This window comes from Lissotriton vulgaris, chromosome 6 (genome assembly GCF_964263255.1).
Source record: "Lissotriton vulgaris chromosome 6, aLisVul1.2, whole genome shotgun sequence".
Taxonomy (NCBI): domain Eukaryota; kingdom Metazoa; phylum Chordata; class Amphibia; order Caudata; family Salamandridae; genus Lissotriton; species Lissotriton vulgaris.
In genome coordinates this window covers 891,999,554-892,015,704 of record NC_141694.1, presented here as the reverse complement: position 1 = coordinate 892,015,704, position 16,151 = coordinate 891,999,554, and the positions used below count along the sequence as shown (strand labels likewise).

At 46.2% G+C, this 16,151-nt stretch overlaps 1 protein-coding gene across 1 annotated transcript in view; it reads right to left on the bottom strand.

The window, feature by feature from the left end:
* Positions 1 to 16,151, bottom strand: part of ANAPC1 (anaphase promoting complex subunit 1) — a 763,513-nt gene that overhangs the window by 186,651 nt on the left and 560,711 nt on the right. Inside the window, exon 37 of the mRNA XM_086926883.1 lies at positions 4,697 to 4,890. Within this exon, the coding sequence (XP_086783009.1) occupies positions 4,697 to 4,890 (194 nt within the window). The remainder of the gene's footprint in view (positions 1 to 4,696; positions 4,891 to 16,151) is intronic.

Genomic DNA, 16,151 nt, shown 5'->3' with positions numbered 1-16,151 from the left:
CTCCGTCCTCAATCGCCTCACCTCTATTCTTCCCCTCACTGAGGCCTCATTCCGCGAGATACTCCCCAAAGTCAAGTCGGGCTCTCCGGCAGACACTTGTCCAGCTCGTATCTTGCAACATATTTACTCCTCTTGCCCTGAAGCCCCCATCACCTTTCTCAACAACTCTCTCGCTCAGGGAGTAGTGACCCCGGCACTCAAAACAGCCTTTATAGTGCCCATTTTGAAAAAACCCGGCACTGACCCTACCATCTCAGCCAACTACCGCCCTATCTCCCTGCTGCCCTACCTGGGCAAGGTGCTGGAACGCCATGCCACCGCGGTCCTCAGCGCCCACGTAGAGGCTAACGGTGGGTTGGCTTCCCGCCAGGCCGGCTTCCGCCCCAGACACTCGACCGAATCAGTCGTGGTGTCGGTACTGGACACCCTCAGGACGGGCATGGACAACAATAAACACCAGGCGCTGGTGCTTCTCGATCTCTCCGCCGCCTTTGACACGGTTGACCATACCATCTTATTGTCCCGTGTCAGGGCGGCGGGAATCGAGGGCTCAGCCCTGCTCTGGCTGTCCTCATTCCTGAGGGACCGCACCCAGGCGGTTCGGTCGGGTGACTTCACGTCCACTCCTATCCCTGTCACTTGTGGTGTCCCCCAGGGATCTTCTCTTTCCCCCTTGTTGTTTAACCTTTACATTTCCCCTCTTATCTTTGCTCTCCAGCAGCTGGAGGTCACCGTGTACAATTACGCGGATGACCTCCAGCTCATCTTCGATCTGTCTACTTCCCCTTCTTCTGTCTCTAATTTTCAGTCGACTATGACCTTCATCAGGGACTGGATGAACCACAACCAGCTGAAATTGAACCCGGACAAATCCGAGCTGGTTCTCACCGGTGGTTCGTCCAGTCCCTGGAATTCTCATTTCTGGCCACTCTCTCTAGGTCCCCCCCCCCTCTCCGTCACCCACAGTTAAAACATTGGGGGTTAAAATCAACAACCAGCTCACCCTCCACTCACAAATCAGCACCATTGTATCTTCCTGCTTTCTCACCCTTCGCACTATTCGCTCTGTTTCCCGTTTTTTTTCCCCACAGGCACTTAAGGTGATCATGGCTGCACTGGTCATCTCGAGGCTAGATTACGCTAATGCCATCTACAACGGCATCCCATTATATAGCCTGCGGAGACTCCAGTTGGTTCAGAACCAGGCGGCCCGTCTGGTCTATGGTCTCCCACGGTACCACCATTCCACACCCCTCCTCAAAGAGCTTCACTGGCTCCCGGTTAAAGAACGTTCTCTGTTTAAGACCGGGTGTATGGTCTTTCAGGCCCGACAAGGCACTGCCCCTGCCTTTATTGCCTCATTACTAAAGGAATACGTCCCCTCTAGAGAGCTTCGATCTTCCTCCAAATCCCTCCTCCTAACCCCACGTTTTAAACGTAAAAAATGGGGCGGAACCAACTTTGCCACTCTTGCCCCCACTTTTTGGAATTCCCTCCCTGATCACCTCCGCTATTCTACCCATTATCTCTCGTTCCACAAGGATTTAAAAACCTTTCTCTTCAAACAAGCCTTCCCTGTATAATGCCCCTCCCTACCCAAGACTGGTCTTATTTTCTTCAGGTGTCAAACGAACTACTAGCGCCAAGAAACCGTATGGTATACGCTGCGCTCTACAAATGTTTTAAATTAGAAATTAGAAATTATTATTATTTTTATACATTGGAAGCTTGTTCTACAACATTGTAAACACAGCCCTGAGGAAGACCTTGACAAAAACAAAAGTGCAGGTCCCACAAAGACAAGGTCGAAACGCGTTGGCGATATATAATGGTCATAAAGTTTAAGAAAAGTGTAAATAAAAGTTAGATATTGTGACTAACAGATGGCATGAAAAAGAAATTTTTCTGCTATAAATATGAAGAGCTAAATCAAAAGATACACTGCTTTTGACCACAAGAGTTAGGTCCACCACTGATTAATGTGGATAGGATCAAGAAAACGTTATATCTTGACATCTCAAAGTCAGTAGGACACTGTGTATATTAAACAGTTGTGTTCCTTTATATGTACAAAAAAAGACAGAAATCTTATGTATACAAATGTATAGTATAAATGTTGTAAATATTGCTAATGTATTATATGTAAAGTGAAGAAGAATATTGGAAATGTGATAAAAGAATATAAGAAAGAAAAAGTAAAAACATTTGAATACATACAGAGTCAATAAAAGGGACTACTGTAAGAAAAATAATTTTGTAATCTATGGTGTCAGGGGCAACTGTGTTTTGTGATGGGTGATGTAGTCCTGCACTCCGCTCGGCGGCCGCTCTCGGGATGACAAAGAGAGAGGCGGCGGGAGGCAGGCTGGTGCGCTGACCCTGATGACCCCGACTCCGCTGAAAGGGCTGCGGAAACTCTGGTGTCTCTGGTGTCTTGAGCAAAGTACCCCCGCTCTGCCGGGAGACGCGTTGGAATTTATGCGCCTCCTGGCGCGCTGTTGTGCTGCGCTGCTTCCTGCCGCTGAGGGTGCTGGGTGATGTAGTCCTGTACTCTGCTCGGCGGCTGCTCTCGGGATGACAAAGAGAGCGGCGGCGGGAGGCAGGCTGGTGCGCTGACCCTGATGACCCCGACTCCGCTGAAAGGGCTGCGGCAACTCTGGTGTCTCTGGTGTCTTGAGCAAAGTACCCCCGCTCTGCCGAGAGACGCGCTGGAATTTATGCGCCTCCTGGCGCGCTGTTGTGCTGCGCGGCTTCCTGCCGCTAAGGGTGCTGGGTGATGTAGTCCTGCACTCCGCTCGGCGGCCGCTCTCGGGATGACAAAGAGAGCGGCGGTGGGAGGCAGGCTGGTGCGCTGACCCTGATGACCCCGACTCCGCTGAAAGGGCTGCAGCAACTCTGGTGTCTCTGGTGTCTTGAGCAAAGTACCCCCTGACTCAAAGCCTATTATTACGAAACTCAATTTAAAATTCAATTACATTCACCTAATCCCCCAACTATCAGTTCAATCAAGGAATGAAAAAGAATTACTGAGTTCCATCATCGGACTGCCTTGGAATGAAACATAATGTGAGAGTCATTAGCATAGTGTTGTCATGCAAGGGATTGTTGTCTTGTCTCTATCACAACCAGAGAGGAAATCATCTACTATCATAGTCCTCTAAAGCCACCATAAAGCATTCAGAAAAAGTATAGTAGTGGACAAAGCACTAAATAAGTTCAAAATGTGAGTCCTAATGCAAGGAGTATAAAATTGAGTGAAAACCTCACCGACATTGTTGTGGGATGCTTCATCACAGGCGATTCTGTCCCACCTTGGTTGGATAATACCACCAAGGTGGTCTTGACTGAAGACTAGGGAAATGGAAAGAATGCTTGTTCTCTATAGGTAAGGGACACAGATTAAGTACCAAAACTACATTGGTGAAAGTCCAAACAATATCTCTTTATTAAAAGATAACAGCAGACATGATTAAGATAATATACGCAGGTGAGCAGGAGCATTCTCACTGTTTCCAGAGTTAGAAGAACCAGAAGTGGGGGCTACTCCTTCTCTTTTCCAAACTCTAGCACTCTTTGCCCATCATCTTGGGATTGGAAGACCATTTCCTGGGCTTCAGAAAGAAATTAAAAACCCATATTTTCCTTAGGTTCCCTTAGGTACTCCTACTCTAGCTAGTCCAGACAGCGCTGGGAAGCCCTGGTAGTGTAGCCATGTGCTTTATAAATCTGCCGAATAGAATAGCATATTATTCAGCACTAACTCTTCCAACTAACATGTTTTGCCCCCAATTTTTCTTTGTAAAGCTCAGAAGGGTGTTGGACCTTCATCAGGGTTAATAGGATCCCTACACATCACAGTCCTGACTCAGACCATGATAAAGGTAAGAACAGATCTGTCTTGTTGAAGCTGCCTGTAACGGGAAAAGCGGGGGGTAATTACACGCGCCTCCTTGTAGTTGCATTGTTGAGAATAATCCATATTTTTTTTATTACTATGTGATTTTGGTCAGTCATTCAAAGTGATAATCACACACACAAAAACACTCATATTACAAACATGAGCATATCTATGTGGTGTAGTTACTTACCCGATACTTGAGGAAAATAGTGTCCACTGGTCTCATCGGCGGGGGCAGGTGGGGTGATCCATGTGGTCACAAACATAGGGTGAGGGGACACACAAATTTAATTCTCAACCACAGTTTTATGATCATAAGGACTACTGCTGGTGAGATCTGCTCCTTGCTATAATGTGATGTCACAGGGTTTCATCTGGGTTGTTGGGATCCACAATCATTGTGTTTTTTAGTCTGTTCTGTACATCAGGACGATTATTCCTGAATGGGGGTGGTCGAAACTTGATAAAAACTCCGTGGCATGTGGGGTTGTTCCTCCAAGAGTTAAACCCACAGGCTCGTCAATATATTGAGTCTCAAACCAACAATGTAGAGGCATGGGAAGCATAACCATACAGTTAGAAACTCCTTCTCGATACGAATTACCCTCTAGGTGTAGCCACTATCTTGGGATGAGGTGGGAACAGATTTAGTGCTTTGTCCATTACCATACATTTTGTGTACATCATTGTTGACTTGTTTCATTCCCCAGAGGCAAAATATTACAAAATATAAATAGCACATAATTAGTTTATATAAACTGGAGTATGTTAGAAGATACCATTAAGGGTAATACGTACCGGCCTCCTCCCAAGAAAAGCAGTCCCAAAGCCATTGAATGGGCTAGATGAAATCCATAGTTCATTTCACCTCCAGTCTTTTTGAGCATGAAGCGACAAAGCTGGAGGGCTTTTAGAGTTCCGGATCCAGCCATTACCATGGCAAGTGACAGCAGCACAACACTCAGGCAGGTTTCAAGATTATAATGACCAGTCTAAGTAAATTGAGATAGGGAGAATAAATTGATTAGTGCAGTTTATCATACTGTTGCTCTGCCGAAAAACTACACTGTTGATGTTTATATTCTACAATGAATTGGGACTTTGATCACAATTTCTAGTCAAGAAACGTTACATGTCATCTGCAGTTCATAAAGAAAAGAATAACCATTCACCAAAAGCTCTGTAGAAAGGTCAAGCATGGGTTCTGTGCAAAATGAATTGTACAATTTAAAACGTACGTCTGTATATAACACACACAAACACACCGGAGCCCATTTTGGTTTTTCGAGGCAAGCATGAGAGCAGAATCGCAATTTTTTTATGAATGTTCATCAGAATATTTTTAAAAGAAATAATGGAATAGCATTGCGGCATCTTACAATAGAAAACATTGTGTAATTTGACCCTGAAAGAGAAACATGAATGCAAAAAAGCAGACTGTAACCTTACATTTAGGCTAGTCATTTTTAGGTTTAAATCTATATTAACTTATAAAACTCCACTGAAAATGTACCAGCTATAATCAATGTAAACAAATAAATGAAGAAAATGATATGGAATATGTAAGTGAACTGTAGATATTGCATGAGCATTGTGGAATATAAAAGGCAATATAATATGTTTTTTTTAAAAAGTCAATGTAAACAAATAACCACTGATAAACAGCCACAAACTAAAGTTCCATTCAAAGAACAAAAAGGACGGAGAGAAGGAGTCATTTGTATTTCTTTCTGAAGAGGTCAACACAATGTAACTTTGTTATACAATGTAGCAGCAGGAAAGACTAGTCCAGGATTATTCTGCTTGAGATATGTTATTTAGGGATGTCACTAAAATATTGTCGCTTCTTTATTTTGTTTCCTCCAATTTTGTATGGTTGGATTAAAGGTGCAAGGTTTAGAATATTTTTTTTCTTTTTAGGTTTGATCTAATTGTTTTATGCACTGTAAGGACAGGGGGAATATCAAAGTCATAATTGATCTTTCGGCAGTGTTTAATTATTTCACTAATTTGTGAAATGGCTGGCTTATAAGAATCTTGGCCAATATTTACTATCACATATATCCAAAGACACAGAAAGGGCCACACCTTTTGATACAACAGCCCCCTTTCTTACAAGTCAGTATTGATAGCAGATTAAATGCCAGAGACCCCAGGATTTAAGCATTCAGTGCAAGGGTAATGCCAGGTACCTTTAAAAAGAGTGATGTCATAATGCACATGGGATACTGGTGAAAACATAATACAAGAAGTACGAGTTATTTACCTTCGGTAACAATGTATCTAGTAGAGACGTTATCTAGCCGCAGATTCCTTAACTTAGAATATCCCCAGGCGTCAGACTGGATCCGGATTTTTTTTTTGCATCAGCACCTCTGCGCGCCGGGGACGGCGCCACATGACTCCGCCGTGACGTCATCCATGAACGTGACGTCAGCGATGTCATATAAGTTCCTCCTGGCGAGCTGACGTCAGTTTTCTTCGGAGAATTTTCCACGGCACAACGCGGAGCCACCAACAAAAACTGTGAAAGTATGGGAATAGGGTGCGAGTGATGAAAGTCTGTCAATAAAGAAGGAGGATGGTGCAAGACAACATTGTAAAAGACAGAACTAGACACTGCCTACATATAAGTGAAAAAGCTGTGAGAAAGAGCCCCGCATGCGAGCAAAGACCATTCCCCAAGTGCAACAAGGGAAGAATATCTCAACAGACAGAAATAGACTGCAATTACCATTTAGAACCGTGCCGTCCAGCAAGAACGGAGCACAGAAGAACAACAGTTCACAACAGGAAGGTATGAAAAGAATGGCACTTCTCCTACAGTAATGTAAGTGTGAAACAGAGTTCCACAGATCCGCAAAGAAGACAACTATAGAGGAGACCAGAACTTTGAGTCAATAGAGAAGGCGGGAGGAAGGGAAGGCAACAGGAGAAGAAAATGAGTCTCCTGGTGAAGGTGAATCTAAGGAAAGACGCCCCTTAGAGGGAGTTAGCTGTATATGGCAATTCTCAAAGAGGTGCAACAATGTGAGCACCCATGAGAGAAAAACCAATGGCAACTGAAATAGGCCAGAGGAGAATATCACTTGGCAAGGTCCTCGCAGAGCGGGGAGGCTGGGTGGGCGTTAAGGAATCTGCAGCTAGACAACGTCTCTATCAGATACATCGTTACCAAAGGTAAGTAACTTGTGTATCTGATAGAGACAGCTAGCCGCAGATTCCTACATTCAGAATAGATACCACAGCCATAACCCAAAGGGGAGGTGGGTCTGCAACAGAACAACAGACAGCATCAAACACTTGAGCCGGCAACAGAGTGACGGACAATGGGGGAGGCTGTGGTGGAACGGCCACACAGCAACCCAAGTAGCTCTGAAGAGCAAAAGATAACGGGATGCAAGACATTCCAAAAATGCCAGAATGGCGCTACACCATACCATATAAGAATGACAGGTAGAAACGGCACCAGCTATATACTAGAACAAAAGAAAGAGAGCGGAAGAAGGACCACTCTCCACTTAACGGTACTTTATATGGACACCGACCAAAGGATGAGAAGAACATGAAGAGGTGCAACTAGAGCCTACCAGGCTAGCCCACGGAAGGAAGGCTGGAGAAGCCACAGCAAAGAATCAAGGGGCAAAAGGTAGAAACCGAACAATGGTTTGAGAATAGCAGGCGGGTAAGAAAACACGCCAAGTGCACACCCAGTCCCAAAGGGAGAAACAGGGGCGAACAGCAGCAATGTAAAGCCCGCTGAAGCAGGCCACCACAGAAACATGCACAGGCAAACGACCACAGGCACCACAAGATGGCGTAGCTAAAAAATGTATAAGACTGCCCGGCCAGGCAGCTCGAAGGTTAAAGCGAGGCTCAACTCATGAACACAAATATGCAGGGTGTAGACCTAGGACAACTGCCATCAGAAGAGCTGTCCCGCAGGCCAGCTTATACAATAATAGGATAATACCTAGAAAAGAGGCACTTCCGAAGGAAGTGGCAATACAGGCACAAGAGCACCAAGGCATATAAACGGTGGAAGAATCTCTGAGTTGTTAGAGCCCAAACCCTCCAACCGGAGGGAAGTAACCCGTATCCAGAAAGAAAGATATCGTACAGTGTCCGAGCACTGAGAAAAGGAGCAGTGTAAAACTGGGAAACCATCCCAGTAAGTGGAAAGCAAAGAGGGACTTTATTGGCAACCCCGCAAACATCACTGAAAAGCTCCCTAACACATGGAGACATTAGACCAGACCTCGCAGCCTCGACGTTGGAAGAGGAATAGCCATGGCAACTTGTATATGTATGTATATGTATATATATATGTATATATATATATCCTTTAGCAAACAGTCTGTAACCGGCGCGCTCAAGAACACGGGTGCAATTCCCGGGACCAGACCAAGTCCCGTGAAAATCTTCCAGCAGTAAACTTTAAAGAAATTGCACTCCTAAACACAAGGCTTTTCATTTTTGAAGCGTTTATTACTCCATTAACACAGCCACCATCACCCACCAACGTTTCGAACAAAAAATGTTCTTTCTCACAGCCTCGTGTTTAGGAGGGCAATTTCTTTAAAGTAGTAGTGGGAGAAACACCACAAAACACTCCCAAGGAGGAGAATGAGGAAAAAGCCAGGCTACCCATAGCGTACAGAAGATGGCGCCAAGGCACAACATTCAGTACCGTACAACAGAACATAACAGCACCAGGTGATGCGTAGAGCACTAGGGACCTCTAGGCCTAATTGATATAAGCAGAGCTATACTATAGCATACAAGTACCCCACATGGAGTATGCACACCCCAAACAGCAGGGAAAACATCTTAGGGCAAACCACAGTCAGAGGACCAGACACAGCAATCTGTGGAACACTGCAGCAGCAGGCCAACATTCAGCTCAAAAACGATGAGGCATCTAAAGGATGCAAAATGAAAGGGTAATCACAGCTGACATACGAAAAGAAGACCTAAGGCTTATTGCCAGCCTAAAACACATAACGCATGGAAGGGATGCTAAATGAAAAGGTACTACCCCAGAACAACAGACTCAGGAAGACAGGCATAAGTGGGAGGGCGAAAGTCCGCAAGAAGGCGATGAACAGCTGATTCGGCGTGAGCATCAAACAACCAAAACCCATCAAAGGGTAAATCAACCAGTTGCTCCTGGATATTCTCCGGGAAGACGTTACCTCACAACCAAGCATGGCGCCGCAGGGTAACATAACCAGCCATAGCCCGGCCTAAAGAATCCACAGTATCCAAGGACGAGGGGATCTTGAATTCAGAAAGGTCACAGCCATCCTGTAGGAGATGAAGGAGGTCAACACGAGCGCCTTCAGAGGTGGCAGAAAGCAAAGACTCTGCAGAGTCCCACATTTGAATTTGTTTATTGCACAGTTAATAAAAACTCACAATATTGCACAATGATAAAAAGTCGTTTGACTATATAAAACTTTTCTAAACAATAAGATATTGCACATTAGTAAAGTCTCAGGGAGTCTATAATCAATTAGTAGGACTTCCTATTGATCACTGCTATTCTTACTTGTGTTTCTTGTAGTTATAAGGCTGTTGCAGGGATCTCTGATCCCCTGATGCGATTAATTTTCGCTCAGCAGTCTTAAAAGTTTTTGTAAGGGCCGTTTAGGAAGGCTACTATTCTCCTGGTGCGGTTGGTTTTTCGCGTCCTTGTGTTGTTTCATTTACTTTTTTTGGCCACTATTTCAAAGTATTTAACTGTTCTACAGTTCAACTGATTCTCATTGGGGTTAAAGCAAAGCATCACTGCTTGCCTGCATAATCTTACACCCTTCTGGTTCCATAGGGGCCGGAGCATGGACCGCCTTACATCCACAAAAGCTTTACAGATGCAAATAATATGTATAAGATCCTCCTTCACAGATTGACAAAGGCGACATGCGTTTGACGGATCAGGCCTTTTCCAAGGTTCCAGGTGACGTGCTATGGGTATGTTGCCTAAGCGCAAGTTTAGGAACATGTTTTTTGTTTTTTGTGTGAGGCCCCATGATAGATATTCTTGTGGCTTTATGGCTCCATACCCATCGAGCACTACGCATCCGTGCGCTCTCCTGGTCAGGGTGGCTCTGTCCTCGAGTGAGGAGACCAGTTTAATGACCTTTGTCACTGCTTTCTTAAAGGTCCCAGAATCCGTTCTTGTATCCCAGAGCTTATTTAGACCTAGGCTCCCCAATGAGTTTGTTAGGTAGGCCCTTGCTGGTGAGATTTCTTTGGCGTGAAGCTCAGTACATAAGTTGGCGTTTAACGATCCTTGCACCGAGTCTTTGATTTTGCGCCAGCTTTTTATGTATTGACCTTTCCTCTCCACAGATTGTTTCAATAGTCCGAATTCGAGACGAATTTGAGCGGGCGAAGAATTTTTAGGGAGATGGAAGATTGCCCTGTATGCACGACTGATAGTATTGTCCAGAGTGCTTGCATCATTGCCCCGCATTGATTCACTGCCGTAGGAGAGCATTGGCAGTAGGCGAGCTTTTATTACCTGTAGAAGTGGTGCTAATGTCCTGTCGGGGAGGACTTTCTACAGGGGCCTTATTGATAGTTGAAAGGTCATGCCCTTCCTGCGGATGGCCTCTTGTTGTTGCTTGAAGGAGCCGTTGCCCTCTATTATGACTCCTAGATACTTATATGAGGATACCAGTTCTAGTCTTTGTTTATCCAGGTACCATGCGGGCTTCTGTTTCTTGTTGTAGTTCATTGGCATGACTTTGGTTTTGTCCAGGTTGATTGTTAAGGAATTTGCTTTGGAAAATGTATTAGTTTTGTCTAGAAGGTTTTGGAGGCCAATAGGAGACCGGCTGATGAGGACCAGATCGTCTGCGTAAAGCAGATTTGAGAGCGTGATGTTTCCTAACCGAGGTGCGTGTGATGTTACTGTTTCTAACTCTTCGGGAAGATCCGCGAGGAAGAGGTTGAACAGTGTTGGCGCTAAGACGCAGCCCTGTTTTAGGCCTTTACTGGTCTTTATTTTCCTCGATAGATGTGTGCCAGATCCCAGTTTTATTTGGACCTATGTATCGGAATGCAACATTTCCAGCTGCTGTAGTAGGGGGCCGGGGATTCCCCATGAGCTCAGCTTCTGCCATAGTTTGTGTTGGTCTACATGGTCGAATGCGGCGCTGTAATCGATGAAACACACGAACAGGGAGCTTTTCACCGTTTTTGCTGCGTCGGACAGTAAAGTTAGTGCCATGATGTTGGTTAGGGTTCCCTGGCCCGTCCGAAAGCCCGGCTGAGTGGCTGGGATGATGTTCCTTTTTGTTGCCCATGTTATTAGATCCTTCAAAATGAGGCTTGCATAGTACTTCGCCTCTACGTCTATCAGGGCGATCAGCCGGTAGCTGCTTGGGTCGTTCCTTGCGCCTTTTTTGTAGATTGGGCTTATTATCGAACCGCTCCAAGATGCTGGTATTTTTCCTGTTTCCCTTGCTTGGTAGAATATTGGGATCAATATGGTGCACCAGAAGGCTGGATCCTGTTTGTATAATATCGGAGGGATCCCGTTTGGTCCTGGCGCCCCCTCTAGTTTTCCCTTTGAGATTTGTTTGAGGATCGTGTCTGTTGTTTCCTGAACCGATAGTCCGGGTTCTATTTTTCTAGGGATGACTATCTTGGGGCTGGCTTCGTTCTCTGCTAGGATGTGGGGCCCAGTTATTTTCTTGTTTAGCGCATGGTTTGCTTTTTTGGCGGGTGTGTCATTTTTTCCCAGTTGGTGGAAAGCTCCCTCTTCCAAGTTTGTCCCCCCCGGCTTTCTTTGTTGCGAGGTGAATTGTATTAAAATGAGTTGTTAAATAGTTGGCCCAGTCTAATTCCGGTATTTCAGAAGTAATACCTCTGTGGTCTGGCTGTTGGAGCCTGTGGATCATCTTCCAAAAGCTAGAGCTATTCTTCTGTTTTGAGTTATGTAGAATTTTTGCCCATAGTTCTTCGTTCAGTTCCCGTTTCCTTTGCCAAGTTTTCTTTTGTAGCAATGCCTTTAACCTGCGTAACTGCAGTTGAATTTCCGGATTGTTTGAATCTTGCCGGAGCTGTTTGAAGGTCTTTTTTATTTCGAGCTTGATATTTTTTGTTTCTACTGTTGTTACTTTGCCAAGCATATGCCTAGTCGTATTCCCTTTTTGATCTTTCTTCCTTGTGGCATGCTTTTCTCCTAGTGCCGTTGTAAACTTTTCCCATAAAATGATGGGGTTGTCGGTTGTATTAGATATTTCCTGTATTATTGTTTTTGCACTGGTTGTAAGAGTTTCTATATCCGAGATCTTGCATCGTAATCGCTTGTAGTTAGTAGTATGTTCTGTGCACATGCTTCTGATTTCGGTTGCCTCGTTCTTACAGGTTAGTGCTAAGTGGGCTTCTAGCGGCAGGTGGTCGCTCTGGACTCTGTCTCCTATCTTAAATTCTTGTACTTTGTCATACAACGGGAGTGTAACTAGAATAAAGTCTAAATAGGATGAGGCAGTTGACGAGTAAAAAGTTGGTACTGGGGGAATATCCTCTTTAAATCGTCCGTTGAGAACGCGCAGGTTCAGTTTCTCTAGAGCTTTAAGTAGTTTGGAGGCAGTGTTGCTGTGTTTGTATCTGTGAGGGATTTTTTGAGGTGGAATTTTCCATACTGTGTCCATTTCCTGCGTCATCTCGTCGGTTGTCAGTTCGCCGAATAACTGGAGGTTGAAATCGCCTCCCACTAGTATGTTATCCGTTTCTTCATCCTCTATGAGTCTTGTTAGTTCTTGGACTAATTCGTTTGAGAACTAATACAAAGCTACCCCTGTGGAGAGGTAGACCCCCTAGTGCACAGCATAGAAGAGACACACAGGTCTAATGATTTGAAGCAACATTCACAAAAGTTCAATCCATATGGTTTACTGGTTCATCAAAATTCAGTGCGTGTACATTAAATTCATGTATCAAACATCGTGATCCGAATTCGTTTGACCCAGACTGCTTGTTCTTAGGGTGAATGTATGTATTGACTACGAGTAGCTGGTGACTTTCTTGATTTTTTCCAATTGTGATTGATATAGCCTGGATTGCGTTCGGCGGAGTGATATTTATGGTTGATAGTTTAATTTCTCCTATAACTGGTATTGATGTGAAGATTACCAGACCGCCGAAGCAACGGCCATAATGTGATTCTTTGCGGGCCGGGTGTGTCCAAGCTGTATATCCTTGCAGAGTTATTTCGCTGGGCTCCCATGTTTCCTGGAGGAGAATCAGATCAAACGTTTGCAGGTAGTTCAATGTTGAGGGATCCTCCAATTTGTCGGCTATGCCGTTTATGTTCCAAATACAAATTTTGAGTTTGTCTTTATTTTTATAGGGGCCTGCGGATTTGGTAACTGAACCTGACTCTGTTTGTCAGTTTGTGTCCCTTCCGGTTATTGTCCGAGTTATTGTTTCTTTAAAGGGCGCTGTTTGTTGGAACGTTGGACTTTGCGGTTTCCTCAGACGTTTTTCCCGTTCTGGGGAGTAGCTTCGTGCTCCTTTGAGTACTGATGTAGCTGGTAGAGGTCGTTTTTCCTTCCAGTCTTCCAGTAGTGGGGTGGGGTAGGCTGGTTTTATTTCTGGTTCAAGCTGGATTCCCCACTGGGAAAAACTAGGTGCGTGATTCATGATCGATTTTGCTAACTCCCTGGTTTTCCACGTTGCCCTTGTTTTCTCGTTCCCTTGTGAATTTGTTGCTGGATGGAATTCAATTGATAACAAGTCAGAGGTGTTTATAGCCTTTAGTTCTTCTATTGAGTTGATTAATTTTAGTATGTTGCCCCTATTTAGGATATCAACTCTCCCCTTAGATTTGTATTCGGGATGAAGAAGATTGTTTCTGGGTCTATTTCCCTTGTGGGCAGCGTTTGCTCAAGAGGCTGTTCCTGAATTGCGTTTTTCCGCTCTGAGTGTTTATTGTTCTGTTCGGTTAGTTTGGGCTTTGAGATGTCCTGATGAGATCGATCACTGGGATGCTTGTCACCGATATTTACGTTACATGAGATCTGGAAGTTTGGTTTAGTCGGTGTTATCTTCGTCTTCTTGCAGGTACACCGTGGTATAGAATTATTCAGGGTCATGTCGTCTTTGGTGGAGTTTAGACATTCCTGGTCTTCTGTTTCTTCCTCCGGATTTATATTCTTTTCCCTTGAGTGGCCATCCGATTGCCCTAGAGCCGACTCAGTTTGATTTTTGACTGCTATCTCGGTTCTGCTTTCTACCAGTTTTCTCTTTGATTGATTTGTTGGGCTCGTGCAGATGATAGGGGATTCTAATCCATCTGTTGACATGCCGGTTAGGGGCAATAGGGTTTCTGGTTTCTGTGGAGGGGGGTTATCATTCCTTTGAAGGTTGATATGATCGATCGTTACTGATTGCCCCTTGCCTTCCGATGCTATGGAATTCCAGTTTTCTCCGTGACAGTCTTCTGTGACCTTTCTGTTGCGCCCTTTCCTTTTTTGCTTACGGCAAAGACTCTGCAGAGTCCCACATGGCAGAGGCAGCCCAGGCCAAAACACACACTGTATTTAATGACCGAAGGGCAGCACAAGTGGATGCAAAGATGTTCCGACCCCATGACTCAAGCCATCTGGACTCCCGGGAGGAAGCATTAGTCGGGGCAGGGAAGGGAAGGCAGTTTGCAAAACAAACCCCTGCACATCAGGGTGCACAAAAAGGCAAACCGGATCATGTGTAGCAGGACTGTGGCGGTGCAAAACTGAACGAGCTACAAAGGATTACCCGAAGCTGGCCGAACCCAGGTACCCAAAAGGGTATCATAAAGTGAAGCTTCAAAAGGCAGAAGTGGCTCCACACTGCCGGACCCACGATGAAGGACCTCAAGAAGAGGGCCCACAGACAAGGGGGCAGAAGGGGGTTGCATGTTCAAAATGCCAGTGGCCAAGAAGAACACTCTCAGAAAGCCGCACTAGCCTCTGTAGCCCTCCGTGGAAGGGACAGCAGCTCATCTGCAGGGGAGGGCTGCAAGCTAACCCTCCCAAGACACTGATGGTGCGACCAATGCCCAACTGAAGGGAGCCCCATTGAAGAATGGGAATCTTGATGGGGCTCTTGTGGAGGAGAAGAGCCTGTCGGGTCCTGGGGTTCCTGTGGAGGCAGGGATCCTGCCGGGTCCACAAATTCGAAGGGGTGGGACAGGCAAGAATACTTCCGGCGTCGCTGGGTGTGAGGGCGATGCCTAACTCTCTTCAGAGACTTTCGGAGAAGATTGAACAACCTAGTGTCAACGCTGCGCCAAAACGACGTTGGCTGGCGCTGAACGTGCCTCGTCAGGTGGCGACTCTGCTCCATCCGGCGCCGAGTCGGCCCAGTCCGGTGCTGAAATCACAACAAGCTCCCCTTCCGAAGAAGGAGAAGGCGCCGGAGCCGGGGAGGCAAACCTCCGGCACCTCACTGGCGTTGACTCTGCCTCAACCACGACAGGCTCCGACTCCGGAGAAAGAAGCGAAGGTGGAGCCGAGGAGGCGAGTCTACGTCGCCGGAACGGCACAGACCCTGGCTCCGGACAGGTGACTGCCTGCCACGGAAGGCTGGGGTGAGGCTTTGATCACTGGCAACCACCTGCGACGCCACAGGGAGCCCCGCTGGACTATGCAGCGCAGCAGGGCTGCCGTGGGTCGTAGTGAGGGACGCAGCCGGGTCGGGCCCTGATGACACCACATCTCCGACGTCCCTGGGGGGCAATGGCTCAATCGGCGCCGGGGACGAACCCACATTCGAGTCCGTTGGGGATCCCACAAGAAGCTGAGGCACTGAGTACGCCCCAGGAACGCGAGAGGACCCAAGGGAGGCCTGCAAAGCCGCGGCATAGGCCTCCATTTGGGCCCGAGTCCCCACCCGGATAGGGAGGATAGAGGGGGGGCAACCGCTGGGTGCTCACTTCTGGAATGTTCGGGAACCAATGCCCCCGACAACAGAAGAAAGTGAGGGCGAAGACCTTGGTGACTGCACCACGACTTACCTACAAATTGCGAACGACAGCCCCTGGCCCCAGAGGGTGATCGACGGCGGAACCGGACAGTAGCGGGACCTACTGAACAGAACAGAACAGAAATGGATCTATAAGCTTCGTACGAACATATCTGGGCTTAATGATGACATACCGTGGACACCCTTGTAAGGCATATAGTTTGTCTCTTGGATCTGTTTGTAGTCCACACTAACCATCGAGATCTACTTGGGACGATGCAGCCCCTTTGGCTAG